This window comes from Halyomorpha halys, unplaced genomic scaffold (assembly GCF_000696795.3).
Source record: "Halyomorpha halys isolate HHAL.00 unplaced genomic scaffold, Hhal_1.1 Scaffold327.1, whole genome shotgun sequence".
Classification (NCBI taxonomy): domain Eukaryota; kingdom Metazoa; phylum Arthropoda; class Insecta; order Hemiptera; family Pentatomidae; genus Halyomorpha; species Halyomorpha halys.
Window position 1 is genome coordinate 871,569 of NW_027105022.1, and position 21,311 is coordinate 892,879.

A 21,311-nucleotide genomic window follows, 5' to 3' on the forward strand; every position below is an offset into this window, starting at 1 on the left:
GCTATGTCCAGAAAGGCACCCGAGCAGTATTGTTTCTTTTCAAGAGCTGAAGCATATAATATGAATTTTAAATGTGGATTCAATCTTATCTTGTATTGTTGTTGAAAATTCTGGTCAGAATAAACTTTTTAAAATATATATTGATCGTTTAACCTGAGGATGCATATAAACTGACAAATTTTAATCTAAACAGGCTATAAATTTGAGATAGACACGAAGATGAATTTGGTGGGTCATCATATTGGATACGATAAGGCCATGTATAAACATATTTAGACAGAAAATGTACATAAGTAAGATTAATGGGAATAACTGTATAAACTAAGATCAAATTTACAGAATGTATTATATAATATACAGTTCTAAATTTCAATAAAGATCTTAAAATAAATAAATAAAAAACTGTATAAATAGGTACTTATGCTAAATCTGTTTTTCGAGAGAGCTACCAATTATGGCCATATTAAACTAAATAGGATGGAGTTTGTAAACGGATAGAAAACTTGTTGGATCAACCCACTTTAATCTTTGCCGATCAAGGCCTGCTCCTGAAAGGCAACCAGACAGAAAGGCGCAGATGAAAAGAGGCCAAAACAAAATTCAAAAATTGTAAAATGTTTTATTGGCTGCAGTTCAATGTTACGCAAACGAGGGTAACATGGAAGTGCTGCAAACGCCGGTATTGATCAAAATGCAGGAGAAGATGGAATAAATAATAAAGAAAGAAAAACTCTCCTGATAAATATATAAAAAATAAATGGCAAACTACCATTATTTTGTAACATATAAAAGAATGAAAGTATGAGCGAAAATAAAATATTACTAACCTTCAAATTATGCTTCTCCTCATTTAACTGTAACTAAACTTATCAGCAGGCAAGAAACTAATATCATATCATCAACAGTTCAATAAAAGGAAAACGAAATGAAACTTCCAGCTCGCCACAGACTCAACAAATTAAATTAATTACTGGTGACTACTTCAAGAAAAGCGCGGTTAACTTCACAGCCTCTCATCAATTTCGTATAAATTTATAATTCTTCATAAAAACTCCTATTCATTTATTTAAAATTTATATGCATTTAATAGTATTAAAGTATTAAATTTATATAAATTCCAAATAGCAATTCATTAATTCTTATGTTTTATTGTATTTTGGTTTTTGCTTGTTTGCGCGCCCTATTTGAAGTTAGAGTGACTTAATCAGTGCAAGTATTAATACATTCAATTGAACTATGAAAAACAATAACCAAATTACTTAATCCGGTTGGTTATCTCGAATATAAGTAAAACTGAAATCATTGGAGTAAGATTTTAGATGGTATTTTCATTTACAAAGAAATTTTAAGAATAAGTTAAACAACCCCTTCCTAGACATTAGTAGATTTTGACTCATTTTCTTAAAAGATTTTTTTTTTTTATTGCATTTTATTTTTAACTCTAAACAAATGATTTATTTCAGATCGCTGAGGGCCAGTACAAAGGCATTATATTATTAAGAGAAATGCTCGATTTTGAAAGTGCAACTTCATATAGCTTGACGATTATGGCAACTGATCAAAGTGTTGATAATCCTCTATCTGCTACAGCTAATGTAGCTATCAATGTCCGTGATGTTCAGGACCAACCTCCTGTCTTCTTGAATGCTCCTTATTCTGCTACTCTGCAGGAGAACACTTCACCAGTATGTTTCTGATTAATATATATATATATATTTTAAACCTCTCATTTCAGTCAAATAAAACAATCAATGAGTTGTTTGAGGTTCTTATGAGTTATGAATTTTTCAGGGGTTCCAAGTATTACAGATAAAAGTGAAAGATGGGGATGTTGGTGACCCTCGTCCTGTACTTCTTTCTATTGAAGGCGACACACTTGGTTACTTCAAGCTTGTTAAAAATTCTCTAGTTACGTCACATATTCCTATAGATAGAGAAAATCCAGAAATTCTTCAAAATGGAGGTGTATATACCTTTAATGTTAAGGCAGGTTCATATTATCATCTTTAGACAGTATTCTTTTCATAATGAATGGAAAAATAAATAATAAATATTTACGTGTAGTAATAACAAACACGAATAATAAATAGTTACATCATTATTTTAATTTTAAACTATCATACTTAATATCTTTTTTTTTTTTAAATAGGCAACTGAATTGATAAACAATGAGCTTCCTGGTGATTACAGTTATGAACGAGTTACTATTGTTATTACTGATGTGGATGATCAAATTCCTCAATTTAACAAACCATTATTTCATATCAATGTTTCTGAAGACATAGGTAATTTTTTAATTCTAAGTAATATGGTTATTTTATAATGTTATTATTATTATTAATGTGTATGTATTTTTAAGCTTTGGGGACACCTCTTCCTGGTCTCAACATGGTGGTATCTGATGAGGATTTAGGTGAAAATGCTCACTTCAATCTTGGTTTGAAGTCTACTGACAGACGCGCTATGGAATGGTTTAGAGTTGAACCCTCAGTAGCATTTGGAAGAACTCCTGTTGTCATACGAGTCCATAGTAACTCTGGGCTGGACTATGATACTGGCTTGAGGCAGATCCAGTTTACTGTTGTTTGCTATGTTCATACTACAAAGGTAGGTGTTGTTACAAACATCGATAACCACGTTGTTGTATTTTGGTCATTCATTTGCTTCTGTAGACTTATTTATAAGACATTTATTACGTTTAAAATGATGTTCATAACCTAATCTTGAAGTTGTATCAGTAATCCTTTTAACTAGAAAATTTGTTATTTTCTCTCTACTGCTGACTTTTGAAATATCAGAGCTTCAAAAGCCTGCTCTGTGATATCTCTTACCCTATTAAAGCTAGTTAATATTCTCTACATTTTTTAAATTGATATATATAATTCATAATTTTCTATACATTCAATAAATTTAATGAAGGTTTATTTATTATGGGAGTAATGATATAATTAAAAGGGAACTAACTAAATAATATTAGAGAGGAATATGGAGTTTAGTGTATTGATTCTGTTAAGTTATTATAATTATTTATTTCCTTTTATGAGAAATATTTCTTATGAAATATTCTTTATGCTTTATGCTATTAAACAGGAGTAACTCTCTCTCTCTCCTGTGACCTATTCCTATTGGGAAGTGAGGACTGGAATTTGAATCTCTATGGCTACATTTCTAATAGAGATGGGTGATCTTATTTTTAAATAATTTTAAGAACTTCAGTGTTAAGGAGTTAGGAATCATTTACTTGGAGAAAATTAGTGTGAGTGATAAGTCACTGAACTGATACCACAAGCCACTCACTCAGAATATACAAGGAAGGGATTACTGACCAGAAAATTTGTTAGCTCTGTTTTATATTTGAGATAACTGATCTCTCTCCTCTGATCATTTATTTTGCTGAAGGTGAGCCATGTAGCTCATTACAGCAAGTGGGTTGTAAGGAAAGGAAAAGAGGTTATTTGTTTTATTGCTTCTTTTGTGTTTGCAGATTTGATCTGATACCTAAATATAGAGCTGTTCTCCATCACTCTAGTATAGCATACTATTCATTCATCCACTCTGTCAACCAAGTTTTTGATTGGTAAAATAATTTGAATTGAAATGAAATTTTACTGTGAAATTAAGTAATTGAGATAAAAAGATAAAATTTATATATACTTGCATTTTCAAATTGTTTGGGATGTAATAAACTGTTCACTTTTCCTTCCTAAAATATTATTACAATTTTTTAAAAAGGGTAATAGCGTTGAGATTTGAATAATGTCTTCCTTAAAGACAATTGCTGCAAACATTTACTTTTTTTCTTATGAAAGTTTTGGAAATAACACATTCTACTACAAGTTTTTAGAATGTATTTTTTCCTTATTCTATACATTTTAAAAATAAATTTTAATTTATAATTATTACAGTCTAAATATTTTCTCTTTGCAGGGAGAAGCCTTAGAAGTATCATCCAGTGATGTAGTAGTTACAATAACTGATGCAAATGATAATGCTCCTATTTTTAATCAAGGCAGTTACAGCTTTACTATCCCGGAAGACACACCACCTGGTTCTAATGTTGCTAACATATCTGCAACAGATTTAGATAGTGGTGAATTTGGGAAAATAGTTTACTCCTTGAAAGGATTTGGTACAAATAAATTTGGAACTGAATCATTTTCTGGAAATCTTTATCTTACCGGAAGTAAGAAATTCAATTATTCTTAGTTTGTAATATGATTGAAATAACCTAAAACATGACACATTTATCTGAAATATCATTCACATTCAGAAATTCACTTTTTTTTTTTTGGTCTACTCTCTTGACAAACAGCTTTTGTAATATCTATAAACAACAGTCTGAACACTCCCACCACTCTTCCAAACTTCACTATAATTACAATGATGGTCTTATGCAATTTGAAAATCATATATATTATTTTTCTTTGTTCTTTTTCAACTTTCTGAAGTATATTGATTTTCAAGCAAAATATATTCAAATTTTGTTTCAGAGGTAGATTATGAAAAGCAAAAATCATACTCTTTAAGTATGGAAGCACGAGATGGAGGAGGGCGAGTAAGTACGGTTTCACTTCTTATCAGTCTCAGTGATGTTAATGACAACCCTCCAGAATGGGAGCTATCGCAATACCAAAGAACAGTAAGGGAAGGAGCTACGGTTTTTCAGCCTCAATTCTTTATTAGAGTGAGTTTTTACTCAAATAGATATTTAGTATTGGAACATTTTAAAGATCATGTCTGAATTATATAATTTTTTTAAAAATATTAAAATAATCTAAATGAATTTGGAATATTATAATATTTAATCCTAATTGTTATAATTACTAATATCGTTATCTAATATGATTAATTTAATATTAATTTATATTAATAGGCCTTGGATGCTGATAAAGATGGAGAAAGCCAAATAACATACAAAGTTTTATCAAGCAATTCTGACATTTTAAGCGTAGACTACAGGACTGGAGAAGTCCGAATAAATGCACCTGTAAGCTCTGAACATACTTCCCGAGGACAGTATGAGATGGTTGTTAGAGCTTTTGATGATGGTAAGTGCTCATTATGATTATTTCGCTTGTTATTATTTTTTATTATTGGTTTCAGTTGGTATTAAAATTAAGAAATAGTATAAATTGTATTTTAAAACTTTATGTACTCCTAGTTAGGTGAACATATCTTACAGATGTTTGAAAAAATACATTCTAATTTTATTAATTTCAGAATTATTCTTGATATTATTTTGGAGAATTGATTAGAAGAGATTGATGATGGATTGTGATTTTAATACTGAATAATTACTAATCAGTCATCGGTTATGTCAAAAAAATAATAATAATAAAATAATCAATTTCTTTTAGTAATAGTTAGTTATTTATTATTTAAGACAACCATTTTGGTCAAAAATTACTATTTTGACAAAGTTTGGCCAAAACCTTCTCAAGTACGATAAAGGTACAAAAACAGCATGTTTGTGGTTTTATTTACTATACTTTCTCTGGACTGATTCCTAAATTATTATTAAGAAATTTGTTGGTTTATCATTGAATTAAATTAATATATTGTAAAGATAAATATTTGTTATGTCAACTATATGGTTTTCCTCTCAACTTTGGATATAGAGTTAAATACAAAATTTGTTTCCTGTATCTTCACTAATATTTTTCTAATTAATATGTTAATTTTCAAGGTCTGACTAATGTTTTACATCAATAATATTTGAAATCAATTACTTGTTTCAATTTGATTTGTTTCAGTAAAATATTCTTTGTGAATTTAAACTTATTAAGCGATTTACCTAATAAGAGCATTACTAATAATTTAATTTTAACCATAAAATCATTAAAACAATAAGAATTATGTAAATTGTTATCTTTACACTGCTTAAAATTTATTTAGGTTCTCCACCACTTCATGCTGATGTTCCTGTGTATGTTCGGGTTGGCGTCCCTGGTAACCAACGCCCTGTGTTTCGTGGTGTTCCATACAATGTTACCATTCCTGAAACAACAATTCCTGGAAAAGAAATTCTAACTGTTAGAGCTACTGACCCTGATGGACCAGATACAGCTGTACAGTATCGAATAGCAAATGGAGCTGATAATTTCCAAATTAATGAGAGGTAAATACTAATTAATTTATGAGTATTTCATAATTAACTAATCTATCACATAGCATTTCTATCACGAAATAATGGTTTTATTTAATAGTTCAGGAGTGATGACAGTTTCCAATGCAGCCATCTTAGATCCTGATGTTACTCTGACTACTCGTTACAACGTAATTGTATTAGCAGTTGACAGTGGAGGACCTGTAAAAGAAACTGCTCAGACCACCGTCACTGTCAACATAAAGGACATCAACAACAAACCACCAAGTTTCTTACCAGATGCTAATTATGTGAGGCATATTTCTGAACGTACTGAAATCAGTAAGTTAAGCATCCACTCAATGTTTTAACTATAAAATAGTTATTTGAGTCGTTAGTCCGGATGTGATCCTCAAGAACATTTTGTTTTTATGACACTTTTTTCCAATGCTATGGAACCTAAATTTAATTATACTTTTGATGACTCTAATAACATTTTACTTATCTAGATTATCCATTAATAAGGAATATATTTTGATTCTTTTCTAATAACTAGAAAAAAAATTGAAAATATGGAAAACAGTGTATCATTTTCTTATTTTTTTTTTCACATTCATTTCTGAATTCTGGATTTTTGTGCAATAATTGTTCAAAAAAATATTTAATTCAAATGTATCATTAATTACTTTAACTGATAGAATTAAATTTGGTTTATAAAAATATAATTTAATCTAGTGGATTATGAACTGATTTTTTGTAAATATGTAAGTTATAATTATTTGTATGCAGATATCATCTTTGTAAATAAACCTTCATTTTGTCAATTATAAAATTATTTATAGATAAGAAAGTGTTAACTGTGGAAGCTATTGATCCTGATCAGAATGCTGACTTGGAGTATGCTATTATCGATGTAAGAGCTATTCATAAATCTGGAACGCCTGTAACAGAAACGCATGTTTATGATTTTAAAAAAGCGTTTATGTAAGTCTTTACTGAATTTGGATCTTTTTATAACATTTTAATCAAATTTTTATTGAAACTAAAACTAAGATAGTTTGTTGACTTTTTTTTTTATTACAGAATTGATAAAAAAACTGGAGAAATCAGAGTAAATTCACACCTGAGCCATCAGTCAACTGCTGTTATCATTTTAACTATTGAAGTAAAAGATAAAAATGCTGAAATGGACGCAGAGCTGCAATTTGCCAAAGGTAAATACAAAATAAATTATAATATTACTTTTAATTACAATACAATTTTCATTACAGTTATTTGATTGATATTGAAAGATTTCAAACAAACAGGTTATGATAAGGGTATAGTAGATATAATAAATAACTAATAATAAATTTTTATTATTTCAGTGGAAGTTACTATCTACATTCAAGCTTATGATGAGCAAAATCCTAAATTCACCGTTGGCGGTTGGACTCCATTTGATCCTGTAATAGCTTTAAATATTCAAGAAGAAAGACCAATTGGAAGTACATTGTTTGTTTTAACTGCTGTGGACCCAACTACCAGTGAACCAATCACTAAGTTCAATCTTATACCCCCTCTTCCTGCATTAGTTGGATTGGGCGACTCTGGAGCTATAATGGTCGTCAAAAGAATAGACTATGAATATTTGAAAGAGAAAGTAAGAATTTAATTTTAATAGTGTTTGTTATTAGGGACTTTATTTGGTCAAGAGTAAATGGAAAACAAACTTAGAGTAAGAACAATCATTAAACATGTCAGTTAAAAATCTTCAAATCACTTTTGACTGAGCCCTTTCCTGGAAATAACACATCTCCCAAATTCACTTCACATCACTGAAACTTATTAGAAATCCAAACGACTCTGCTATCTTCTTCCACTAAAAATCCATCAACTCTTGATTTTCTCCTTTGTTTTGCCTCAGTATGACTATGGATGTCTGCTATATGGCAGACTCTGGAGTAAACTCAAAGTTAGACTTAAACAACTTATGAACTGCTCAATGCGATTTGTTTTCAGGATCATATATACATATTGTAATATTAAAAAATTATTTTAAATAAATAAAAGAGAATTTTAACTAAATATATAGTTTTGAAGATGACAAGGTTAAATGAAAATATTAAATTATCAAATAGATATGAGAATTTTTATTTTATTATATATAATATTATAGACTCTTAATCTCAGGACGGGTCTACAAGGCAATCAGAACTTTAATTACAATTTTATAAATATACTTAATTATATGTTAAGCTAAACTAACCAATTTATACAATCTTATTTTCATGATTGTAGTTTCTTTGTCTTCTATCTCACTAACAAACACTTGCTGTAAACAATATTTCAGCATACAGATACTGACTAAACAAAGCATTGGTTCTCTTATTCTTTTCAACACAGTTTTGGACATATATGATAGAACTCATTTATTTTGATGAAACAGGAAATATCCAACGATTACTTTTTTGAACTATTCCTTCAGTTAGAAATATTGCATAAATTTATTTACTGATTTATAACCTACCAATCTAGGAAATATTATAGAAGAATCAAATGCGAAAATTTTCATTGCAAACTGGCCTACAATATGAATCCTTTAACATTAATATTTAAATCTACCGCAAACATAGATACAACACACAAAAGAATTTAGGAGGAGAAAATCTCTTTTTTGCAAAGTGATTTTTCCTGTGGAAAATTTAATTTTAAATGATAAATCATTCTTGGTATTGTTATAATCAACAAAGTTATGATGATTGTTTTTTTAATATCTAATTTTTAATTTTATGATTGTTTACAGACAATTTCATTCAGAGTTGGGGCTTCTTCAAATGACAACATGCGAGTTAGTGAAGCACATATTATATTGAATATTGAAGATATCAATGATCACATGCCTGAGTTCAAAAAAAGTGTAAGTAGAAATATGATCATCTGATCTCTAGGGACCTTTAGATCTTTAATTTAGATCGGTATACAATTAATTCGGGTTTCAAACTTATTCTTATAGGTTTATCATGGAAAAGTTATTGAATCAGCAAGTAAGAACACAGTTATATTGCAAGTTGAAGCAATCGACAATGATCAGTCTAACACCACCCTTGGCTTTGGTGATGTGACTTATTCGTTATCAGGAGAAAATGCAGCTCTATTTAGTATTAATGCAACTACTGGAGAGATTAAGGTATTTTTTTGTTTATTATAATTAGTAAATTGTCAGCTTCATAGATTCCTATTAGGAATCTATGAAGCTGACAATACTTTTTAGTATATTCAGTATATTTATTAGTATATTTTTTTATACCTTTGAAAGGTATAAAAAAATTATCATAAATTAAAAATAAAGAAAAGATACAAAACATGATGTTTTTGTGTTTCGAAGTAATATTTACTAATAATTAAAAGTTTAATTTAAATATAAATAAATAAACATCAAAATTTAAATTATATGAAATCTTCCTTAGAGCATTCATGTAATTTAAAATAATGAAAATATAATTACTTGTCTACAGCTTCAAAAAGTTTTTCATAAATGTTTGTTGTTTTCTTAGTTATAATGATATCCACAATGTAACATGCATAGGGTGGAGAGTCTACCACTCCTGTTCTATGGCGATGTTTCATTATGTTGTCATGGTTTACTTCTCTACTTTCTTAAAATAGAATTATCATCCTTGAAACCAGATTCAACCATATGCGAGATAGGGAATGCAATTAAAAATGTAAATCCCGCATTACCAAGTTTTGGATATTTTTATATAATACTTATATTCGTCCCAAATTTACTCATAGTTAAATTATTAAAAAGCATTTTTTTTACAAGGTCAAATAGTAATTTAATGACTTAATCTTGTAAATGACTGTCAATATTTTCAACTTCAGGAAAAGATCGTGCAATTATCCACTTTGGGATATAAATTTAAAATCATCATTTGATTTTTATTGATGATTTGTGTATATATTTCAATTCTTTGTTGCTTATATCCAATAGTTGTAAATTTGGAAAGTATAAAAAATCTTTGCGTAATAATGGAGATTTAAACAAGTTTAATTTAACTTGGAAGTTTCAAATAATTATCTGTGCTTGAATCTATGTAATACGTTTTCCTTGGGGTGTTACAAATGGCATTCTAAAAGAAAATCGTATATACTGTTTAGCTGTAAATAAACTAGCAATGAAATAATATTGGTATTCATCAATCCTTTATCAACCCCCTACATCAGGTGACCTCTAATTATATTATATCAACCATTTTGATGACTTGTCTAAACAGTCCTTGTACTACCACCATCATATATCTGAGGATTGAATTTATACTTACTAGTTTATCTAGTAATCTTATATAGATTTTAGTTCTAAAACATTGTTTAAATTAACATCTTTAATTATTTAATCATTTATCTTAATCATTTCTGCCTTGTAATAGGTTTCTGGAAATGGTACAATTGATCGGGAAAAAGAACCAGTACTGAGGTTAGTTGTAACTGCTTCTGATACACCACTGGGTGGTTCTAACCAGAGGAAATCTTCTGTAGCTGTAAGTATGAGCTCTTTGATTTCTGTTTTTACGGCTCTATCTAGACTTCTTTTTTATGTTTTGTGTTGATTGATAATGACTTTAATTGAAGATTATAGGAGGAAATGATTTTATACTTGTCACATAATCACATTTCATACTTTTTGTTTTATTTCATAAAAATATTGGTTACCTCAATTTCTTCTACAATATTGCATGTCAGTTTCTTTTTAATACTAAGGATTTTATTCATTTTATCAAATGAATGGATAGTTGTTCAGAAAGCTTTCATTAAATACTAATAGATTGCACTGATAACTCTAATTAAAAAAAATGGACTTCAAATGTTTTTCTCCTCTTCTCTTCAATTATTGACAATGTGTGTTATTATTAAAAACAAAATTATTGCTATTTTTTAATTGTTTCTTATTCTTAAAAGGTTGTTATCGAGGTTGAAGATGTCAATGATAACCCTCCGTTGTTCGGAGCAGCAGAGTATACAGCTGTTGTTCTTGAAAATGTCCCTGAAGGCACATCTGTTGTCAATGTAAGTGCCACAGATTTGGACAGTGGGGATGGTGGTATCGTTGAATATGAAATTGCAGACCAATCTGAAGCTGCAGGTAAATTATTGTTCAAAGTTCATTTTGAAGGATTTTGTATTGTTGTTTTGATTGATTAAAAAAAAAATCTTTCTTCAGTTACTACACTGAATCATGTTCTAAAAACATTTTTTGTTTTTTGCTTTATGATTTTTGTTTGAGAAAACTTATTTTTAATACTATTATGCTTTAGGTTTATTCAAGATAAATCAAACAAGTGGAGAACTGAAGACAAACATGGCATTGACTGGCAAAGGAAGGACTGAGCCTTACATCCTTACAGTTAGAGCTCAGGACAAAGGTTCTCCCAGTCTTTTTTCCGATGTCCCATTGAAAGCTTTTATAGGGGATGTTGTCACAAATGATGGTATTCCATACTTCATCCATCCAACTGTTAGTGAAATGGCATATATATCTGAAGTAAGTCTCTGGTCTTTTTTTTTTTTTCAATTTACTTTTTATTGTTTCCGTGATTTTCACTTTTTTCTTGTTAATTTTACTCATTATTAAATTTCATAGATTATTTTACTTCTCTGCTATGGAAGGTAGGAAAGCTTTGTATTCATACAAGAAATAAAAAAAGAAATTATGTCCTCAGAATCGAAAATTTTTACTCACATTTTACGTTTTAGAAAACAAGGAACATTTTCGGTTCCATATCTGTCTGTGTGTCTGTTTATAGTTAAATTTGTATTCATGTATTGATCGAACCATTATTTTGATTTGGATAAAATTTTTGGAAACTTATCGACTTCATCGATCGAAATGAACTTATGTTTACAGATTAAACCTTTATGAAATAATAAAAGTAAAGTAAGAGAAAAGAAATTTTGAATCAATTTAGCTCTATTGGTATTGGTATTTGGTGGGGGGGAACAAGTCCGGCAAGTGGGCCTAGTGGTCCTTTTTGCCAACCCCTGGCGGCTACCTGAGTTGCTGCCTCGTACTGACCAAGGTGGAAGTGACAAGATTCATTTCTCGGTATTGCCGAAAAATAAATATTAACTGCATCAGGTGGGAATCGAACCCAAAACGTTCCGAACCGAGCACACTGTGACCTACACCTCCAGCCTGCACAGCCATCACGTCCCTAATTTAGTTCTAAGTATAAATTAAATTAATTTATATTTAATTAATTAAATTAAAAGTAAATTTGTAAAAAAAAAAAAAAAAAGAAAAGAAAGTAAATTAAACAATAAAACTTAACTAATATTGTATATCCAGCAAAGAATTAAAACCATTTGAAATTTAACTAGCTGAAAATAAAGTAATTATTATTTATTATAAAGATGATTTTCTATATCATTATTTAAAAAAAAAAATTTGTGTCTGCTAACAGAATGAAAATAATGATTTAATTTAATTTTTGTTATTATTACAAAACATTTGCTTAAAAAGTGTCATGACTAGTATATTTTAAAATTTAAGTCTTGAAAAAACAAAACAAAAAAAAACAAAAACAATTTTCCCTTCTATTAATTACAGATATCTTTACATTTTTTTTTACACAGACCTTTTTGCAAGACTTGGTTATATGGACACAGGGGAGTGTATGGATCTTAAAACATGTATTTTCATTCACATTCAATTTTTAAATTTAAAATATCTCTCCTTCCTATACATTTCATGTATAAATAAATGAAAGCAAAAATACTCCAAGTCTTAAACATCAATCTGACTAGAATTTTTTTTTTTTAAATTCTGATAATTGAGATAATTTTTTTATGAAAAAGTGGATAACCTATAGTGCATTGTCATTTTTTTCTTCCCCTCTTCTTTCAGCTAATCCAATCAATTAAAAATACAGTTAATTAATTACTGGTTTATACAAATTTTAGTTTAAATAATTTGTTTTCAAAATTTGATATATGGAAAATTAGTCATTAAAGTATATTCTCTTAAAACATCGTATCTTTACTTCTAGAATACTTCAATTGGTGCTCCTGTTTTCCGAGTAATTGCATCTGATCCTGACAATCCTAATTCACCTGAGGGGCAAGTTCGCTACAGCTTCTTGCAGGATGGAGCCGATTCACTGGCATTTAACATTGGTAATTTTGTTTATTAATCATGGTTATGCTAAAGCATTAGAGTTTCATTATGTCAAATTATTCTTTTGTTTTATTTAGATGCTGTCACTGGCCTCATCACAACTCGTGAAACTTTGGACCGTGAAAAGAAGGGTAATTATTCACTTATACTCGTGGCTCAAGATTCAGGCATGGTTCCACAACATACTACAAGGCAATTGAACATTACTGTCAGTGATATTGATGATAACAAGCCTCTCTTTAAGAGATCAATTGTGAGTATTTCGAATAGTTAATTTTTTTACCACCAATATTTTATAGCTATGATTTATTCACTTAGCTGTTAACTTGTTTGGTAACAGAAAAGCTTTCTTTTAGAAAAATAATATTAGTAATATCATTAATAAATGTTATGTAGAAGCTTTATTACAATATTTACTGGCAACCTCCAATAAATCAACTGGTAATACTACTGTTTGATATATATCCATTTATAGTTACGATAATCCTGCCAATCCCCTTCCTTTAAGACCACATTCTGAAAACCCTCCTTTCCCTTTAATTTTCATTTTGGTTTTAAAAATCAGTTGCTTTTGTAGTGGTCGCTATTTTCCTAAATCATGATGTAGTTAACCACAATATTGCAAAAGACCTTATTTGTACTAGTTGTTTGATAGTTTTATGTGAATTAAAGCCATTGGTTTGCATTCACTGAAAAAATGATGAAATTTCCACTCCTTGTCATTCAAGATTAAGCCCATAATAGATAACTAAAATTTTAATGTCAATTCCTACCAAAATCTTTTAAAAAACAATACCTTCAAGCGGTAACGTTATTCGGAAGTTAATTAATACTGTGGAGGCTAAAATTAACAAATAGTATCTCTCTGACAAGGTGCATGAATAATTTTTAAACTTGTCGCTGATAGTTGACTATAAAAATAAATAATTCTAACATTATTTATACTAAATCAACTCTAGTTTTTTTTACTACTTATATTTAAATATATAAGCACTAGCTGTGCTCCGTGGTTTTACTCACAGAAAATTTGGAATATTCATGGTTGTTTCAAATTAATGATGAGTTAATACATGATCAATTAAATATAAATAACTCAATAAAATCTTAAGTTTATGTAGGAAAAAAATGTCCAATAAAAAACTGAAAACAAAAAGATTATTTAAAATGAAAACATTTTTTTCTCAAGTCAGCTTGAGTATGAGAGCCATTATTGTCACATGACTAAGGAGGTAGGAGGTTTAGGTTCCAATATTCAGCCTTACAAATATTTTGTTTTTTTAAATACATTCTTATTTTACCAAATTATATATTTTTTTTCAAACAAACAAACTCTTTAGCTTTATTTAATAGTATAGATTGATAAAAAGACAAGGAGGTTCCATGAGAGCCTTTGTTTAATATTTTTAAAGTAATCATTTTTCCAAAGTACAATACACTTTAAAGTACCTATTTATATTGGTCCAATTTAGATGGTTTTTGTTTTGTCCAGTAGAGAATTTAATTATCTTTTGAGTGAGCCCCTGTAATTTTTCAGGAGAGTTATAGTTTTTTTCAGCCTCTTATAATAAGTATTTTTTTTAAACCCAGCCTTCCTGAACATGTCCAGCCTCAAAAGAACCACTTTTAAATATTTCAGCTTCATAGGAATTGTATTGTAATGGCAAGATCACATTCACTATCCATGGAAGTTTTCCATTAAATGGTTACTGCTCTGTTCCTATAGGTTGAAGCATAATCCTATATTGCCTTAAGCCTTCCTTGACTAGCATTATATATGACACAAAAGGGGTTTTTAAAGTTAGACTCATATTTCTTGAGATTAGCGCATTCGAACAAACAAACATTTACTTTTGTATATTAGTATAGATTACCGTACTACAATGTTATAATTATTGCCACTCCCTCAGGATGAAGAACCACTTGAATTTAATATTAATGAAGAAGTTGATCTTAATACAACTGTCGGTATCATTGAAGCTTTTGATGCAGATATTGGAGAAAATGCTAATATTGGATATATCATAACTTGTAAGTTTATTATATCTTTTTCTTTTTAAATAACTATCATTTTTGCATTTCACGATTCAGTTCAATAACAAATATTTTGTTACATAATCCTGCTCTGGATTATTTATCTATATATTTGTTGATAAAAAGTATGGATACCTGAGTGAAAGTCAAGTCATTTTCCATTCTGAAACATGGAAATTTTAATGAGACAAACTCCTCATTTGCATATATATCATGTAGGATGTCTGTGGAGAAATAAGAGTTGCAAAGTAATCTGCAGTTAATAAATATATCCAATTAATAATTCTTATTTTCTTGAATAATAAATATAATTGAGAGAAGATGGTCGGAGGGGGAGAGGGGTGCGGTCAGCAAAAAAACAAAAAAAAAAACAGAAATAAACAAACAAATTATTTATTTGTTATTATTATTAATTCATTTGTTTATTTATGTTTTTTTCTGCTGACCACACCCCCTGACGATCTTCTCCTCTTAATATATCTACGGTCAACTATCTTCACATCAATAAATTTAATTGTAGATCAAAAAAATATTTCAGATATGTATATAATTTTTCTTTGTTTTTAGTTGGAAATGAAGATGGGTTATTCTCTTTGAAACGTTTAGAAAATAACTCTGCTCTTCTTCTTGCTAGTGGGAGGCTGGATCGGGAAATTACCAATGAACATTTGATAATTGTGAAATGCTTTAAATTATCAGCAACACCTCTGAGCTTGAGGAAAGCTTATAATCGAGTGGTAATTAAAGATAAACCATTCTCTTTTTTCATGATGATCAGTCTATTTATGTGTGTACACATATGTACGCACTTTCAATTAAAATGTATTTATTTTTTTAAGTAGATCAAAACTTTATATTATGGAGTTTCTTTATTCATTTCATAAAAGGCATTGATTAAGCCTGAAAATATAAAACAAAAATAATGTAATAATAAAAAAAAATGTCTTATTTTTTCTCAAGTCAGAGATGATACATTTAATATTTTATATTAGTATTGTATATTTTATATTAATATTGTGTCATATTTTTTTTAATTGATTTTATGATAGTAATGTGCTGTTTTAATTTATAGGACCTCAGTGAAAGACAAATTAAGATCAATATTATTGATCTGGATGATAATTTACCAAGATTTATAAATCACAACATCACAGTAGGTCAGTATTATACTAACACAATAGTTCAGTATGATATAAATTTAATATTTCTAATTAGAGAAGGATATGTATTTTATTTTCCCTTTGATTTTATCTTCTAATTTTGTCCGGGTTTATCACTTTCAATATTTTGCAATAGTTCAACAGTTTGAATGTTAACTTTTTTCTTATACAGTTCTATCTTTACATTTTCCTACTCTCTTTTTTTCATATCTTACTGAAATCCTTCTCTCTGCCATTTGGTGACTCTTGTTTTAAGATGGTAAATGGTAAATGGAGAAAAGAAACTTTTAGACTCATATAAAGTCTGAGATACGGAACTCTTTCAACATATTTGTTTGTAGAAACTTTTAGACTCATATAAAGTCTGAGATACGGAACTCTTTCAACATATTTGTTTGTGTTTTAATAACTTTATTTTGCCTCACTGAGATTTTATCAATTAGGACCTATATATTTTGAAAATAATCAGACAAGTAATTTTATTTCTGTAAACTATTTAAAAAAGTATATATATATATATAATTTTTTTTCTGTTGGCTCTATAGGTCTTGTAAATCTTTGGCCACCCAAACCAACCTTCTCTATGCCTGCCTGTCTTGGACTACTGCTTTCCAGTTTGCTGCATGCAGCTCTTTCACATCTTTGTTTATTCTGCCTATCCATCTGGTTTTTGAACTCCCCTATGGTCTCTTGACAACTAAACTGATGGATTGCTTCAAGCCATCTGTTCAGTTCCACTTAACCTTGCCTGCATATCATGAGATATTGACTGACCAATCTCTGGAAGCAGCTCACTGTTAGTTCTCCTCCTCCATATGTTAAGGCACTGATCCCAGTGGTGGTATTGATCTATTTAGATGAAAATTTAATTTGTTTCATAAAATCATTGGTGTACCTATATTACATGTTTCAATAATGATTCTAATTGATACGGTGTCATGCCATCACCACTACTTCTCCTATTTTATTATTATTCTAGGATACTATAGAACTTTTATTGTTGTGGGAGTATTTTCATTGTTTTGTTTTTTTAACTCTGGTTTTATAATTTATAACTGTTGACCTCTCCTCACTGCTCCAGTCTCCATCATGTGCTGCACTTTTTCTGTTAAAAGAAGTCCCTGTTTATTTTCCAAATAATGTATGTATCTGGGCCATTACATCTTCATTTCTCAGGCTTTATTGCATCTTCTCCATTTTAAGTAGTTGGGAATTTCAAAAAAAATTTCATTAATGTTTAGACTGAAACTCTCAGCTGGAATTATTTTTTTGAGGACCATTCCTAACTTCTCAAGGAACTTACTATATTAATCATTGTCTTCATTAAGGAAGTCGAAGGGTCGAAGATACTTCTAGAAATTTTTTTTAGAGTTATTTCATCATTCCCTCTTAAAGCTAAAGCAGGTTTCTTTTCAGTCTGAACTGAACACCTGGCATATTGACAAGTGTACTAAAAGCTTCTTTGCCATTGTCTATAGGTTTTATGTGCAATATGATTTATATTGAGCTTTTCTCGTTTATGAAGCCAGATGATTTGGTGGTCTTCCCATTTATTTCTAGAAAAGATGATAGTATCTCCCTTTCTTACTACCTGAATATCTTTGAGTATATTGAACAAAATATATATATTTAAAACTGTCCTCATTGTTCTCTACCAATATTGAGTATTAACAGTATCACCTGGATAATATGGAAGTTTAGTGTAATGTTTTAATTATAATTTTTCAATTTATTGTTGTTTTATGTTATGCATTATACATTAATTATTGTATATTCAAATTGTTTGTTTAATTTTCAGGTGTCAGAGTCAATGTTCCCCATGATACGCTTCTCTACACTTTAATTGCAGTGGATGACGATGCAGATGCTCGACCTATCATTTATTCAGTAGAGAGCGTTGAATTCACACTCCCTCCCACCTCACACCGAGAGATAAAAAGCAACTTTTCAATATTCGCAGCATTCACTTTAGATAATAGCACTGGAGAGCTAAGGACAGCATCTAGCATGTCAGATTATTATGATGGACACTTTACAATTAAAGTTGCTGCCTCTAACAGAATGACAAATGAAAGTTCTTATGCGACTGTGAAGGTATTGAATAAATATTTATATCTTTCCTCGATTATAGATTTGTCAGTGGTTTCAATTGAATTTATTTTATTTTCTTTTTTTTTTATCAGATTTTTGTAGTACGAGACCGAGGATTAATGAAATTTATATTTGGATTGCCTCCTAATGAAATTAGGGCCAACCTAGACAAGTTTAAAAAGGATGTGGAAGAAGCCCTTGATGTACCTGTGTCTTTAAATGTCTATGATACACAATTTTTTGCAAAATCAGATGGAAGTCTGGACTTCAGTTCTACAAGGTAATTCATTAATTCAATTTCCTTATTTTCCATACCATATTATTAGAAAAAATAAAAAAAAAAAAGATTTTTTTTCATGAAATAGTCCTAATGGTTTATATTTATCACAATTGTTACAGTTCTTGCTTCCAGCTTGTGGGAACACACATGTTCGATGTGAAAGAAATGGAGAAAATAATGTCACCAACTAATCCTACAGTTGATAAAGTTTACAAAAAACATAATGTATTGGGTGTACAGGTAATATCAAACTGTTGATTTTTTTTTTTAATACAAATGAAAAATCTGTGTTATTCTGGGACATAGTCCCTTTAGAACAATCTGGACTACATTTCAAGTTGGCCCGGGCAGTGTGGCTATACAAACTTTAAACATAATATAAATAAAGATTACTAGTACATATAAATATTTACATGCAGAGTAATAATATAATATAAAAACTAAGACAGAAAAAAAAAAACTTCATATTGGAAGTAATATTTCTTTTTACTTGTAATTTCATTATCACTAAAAAAAAGTTTTAAGATTAATTGCATACAAATTTCCTAATTAAAAACACTTGAATGTATTAGGACAAATTTGATGTACTGTGATAAAACATTATTTAACCTCAGGGTCTGTGATCTTTTAATTTTTCTTTGAATTTACTTCGTTATAAAAACATTCTGAAAGAAGTTCTCATGAGAATTCTGGAAGAAATCACCCTTTGACCACTTCTTTAATTTATATTAACATTCTAACAACGTTTAACGGATTTTTTCTCATCATTCTCATGTAAGCATTTTTCATGAGAACTTTTGTCATCATTCTTATGAGAATTCTAGAAGAAATTAGCACATCTTTAAATTATTCTAACACCCAAACAATGTTTCGGGCATTTTTCCAATTTTCCTGTTCATTGTTCAACTTAAATTATTAGATGAAAATATGTCAACCAGATTAAAACAACCTTTCATATTCAAATCTTGAATATTAGTTAAAATTACTAAAAACCCTTTTGAACTTTAAAGTGAAAACTCGAAATGTTTAATAAAATTAAAATAAAAAATCTACCAGATTTTGTTAAATGGAAATAAATATTAATATCCATTCCAGATATTATCTCCTCTTTCAGTGACTGCCTCAAACATTTTTCACTAAATTTCAATTTAGTTTTGATTCCTACCACCATTTCCTCCCAACCACTAATGCTATTTAATCATTAATTCATCTTGCATTTATATTCCCTTTTGCCTAACAAATCTAAGCATAAGTAAAAAAAAAATATTGGCCCCAGGATTTCTTGATATATTTAAAATCTTGTTAGATTTTCATTCAAATATTGCTTATCTTCCTTGTTCCTATTCAATTGCTTGAAATTAAATGGAAAAAGTTGAACATTAAAAAAAATCAACTAACTAATGGTTTGTATTTTAGTCATCAAAAGGACTTTTCATTCTATAGGTTCACTTTATTAGTCAAAAAACAGTTGCAATATCAAAGTTAAACGAAGGTTTGCTTATGGCCGCTTTATAAGTACCTATAAAGTTCATATTCTCCTGTCAGTATTCTGATCCCCACAATTTAATAATAACTTATTCTTATTACTATTTTATTACATTAATAATATTATTAATGCTGATTTTTTGTTATTGATTTTCAGCGTTGTGCTCCTAGCTTAGCAAAAGCCGAAATCACATGGGTTCAACTCTGCCTTCTAGGCATTGCATCCTTCATCGGTATTGCCTCACTCATCTCAGGCTGTGTTCTCTGCTGTTCTTACAATAGGTATTTGATCTTGGCATAAATTATTATTAATTTATAAATTAATGATTTTTTAAAAATTACTATATCTTTTATTATTTATAGGTGGCAGAGGATAAGATGATTTTTAAGACTGCATTGTTGCCATTATTGTAATACCACCAATCAAAGAATACTATCATGATATAAATAATCAAAGTTTCTATAATTAGATGATAAGAAAAAAATGTGATAACTTTGTAAAATATTGATTTTAGGCTAAAGAAAATGAAAACCATATTTTAATAAAATTGTATATACAAATAAAAATGTATATAGTGGTTAAAATTTTTGTGTACATAAAATCATGTAAATATAATTTTATATTAATTTTTTCGTAGATTAAGACATTACTTTTAGATATTTCATTACCATTGAGATTTTTATCCAATTTATTTATGTAGTAGTATATTAGATATGTATATTTTTACTATGAAGAATCATCAGTTTGTAAATAATGATTTTTTTAATAAATTGTAAGATATATTTTTTTTTAAATAATAATTTTCAACTCCTGTTTATTTTATTTATTACCTTTCACCAAATATGCAGTTATTATTTCCTTTTAAAGATGTATGTGTGAGTAATCCTTTTTAAAAACAGTCTCAAAATAATCTAAGTTTTCCATGAGTGACTAATACTTGTATAAAAATTTTGACCATATAGTATTCTTGGAAGACATTTTCTTATTTACCTTTGGGCTTAAAACCGTTTTTAAGAAGCATT

At 28.9% G+C, this 21,311-nt stretch overlaps 1 protein-coding gene across 2 annotated transcripts in view; it reads left to right on the top strand.

Moving 5' to 3' along the window:
• Cad74A (cadherin-74A) overlaps positions 1 to 21,102 on the top strand; it is a 106,618-nt gene extending 85,516 nt beyond the window's left edge. For both annotated transcript variants that reach the window (XM_067047641.1, XM_067047647.1), the window contains 27 exons: positions 1,464 to 1,685; positions 1,792 to 1,986; positions 2,150 to 2,285; positions 2,360 to 2,607; positions 3,928 to 4,183; positions 4,491 to 4,684; positions 4,874 to 5,048; positions 5,896 to 6,118; positions 6,207 to 6,427; positions 6,928 to 7,069; positions 7,169 to 7,299; positions 7,453 to 7,727; positions 8,871 to 8,984; positions 9,081 to 9,254; positions 10,498 to 10,608; positions 11,027 to 11,210; positions 11,383 to 11,609; positions 13,114 to 13,240; positions 13,319 to 13,494; positions 15,149 to 15,269; positions 15,840 to 16,009; positions 16,345 to 16,429; positions 18,231 to 18,526; positions 18,616 to 18,803; positions 18,923 to 19,043; positions 20,446 to 20,570; positions 20,652 to 21,102. In XM_067047641.1, coding sequence (XP_066903742.1) covers positions 1,464 to 1,685; positions 1,792 to 1,986; positions 2,150 to 2,285; positions 2,360 to 2,607; positions 3,928 to 4,183; positions 4,491 to 4,684; positions 4,874 to 5,048; positions 5,896 to 6,118; positions 6,207 to 6,427; positions 6,928 to 7,069; positions 7,169 to 7,299; positions 7,453 to 7,727; positions 8,871 to 8,984; positions 9,081 to 9,254; positions 10,498 to 10,608; positions 11,027 to 11,210; positions 11,383 to 11,609; positions 13,114 to 13,240; positions 13,319 to 13,494; positions 15,149 to 15,269; positions 15,840 to 16,009; positions 16,345 to 16,429; positions 18,231 to 18,526; positions 18,616 to 18,803; positions 18,923 to 19,043; positions 20,446 to 20,570; positions 20,652 to 20,670 — 4,656 coding nt within the window. In that variant the 3' untranslated portion in view covers positions 20,671 to 21,102. The remainder of the gene's footprint in view (positions 1 to 1,463; positions 1,686 to 1,791; positions 1,987 to 2,149; positions 2,286 to 2,359; positions 2,608 to 3,927; positions 4,184 to 4,490; positions 4,685 to 4,873; positions 5,049 to 5,895; positions 6,119 to 6,206; positions 6,428 to 6,927; positions 7,070 to 7,168; positions 7,300 to 7,452; positions 7,728 to 8,870; positions 8,985 to 9,080; positions 9,255 to 10,497; positions 10,609 to 11,026; positions 11,211 to 11,382; positions 11,610 to 13,113; positions 13,241 to 13,318; positions 13,495 to 15,148; positions 15,270 to 15,839; positions 16,010 to 16,344; positions 16,430 to 18,230; positions 18,527 to 18,615; positions 18,804 to 18,922; positions 19,044 to 20,445; positions 20,571 to 20,651) is intronic.
• Positions 21,103 to 21,311: the final 209 nt, after the last annotated feature.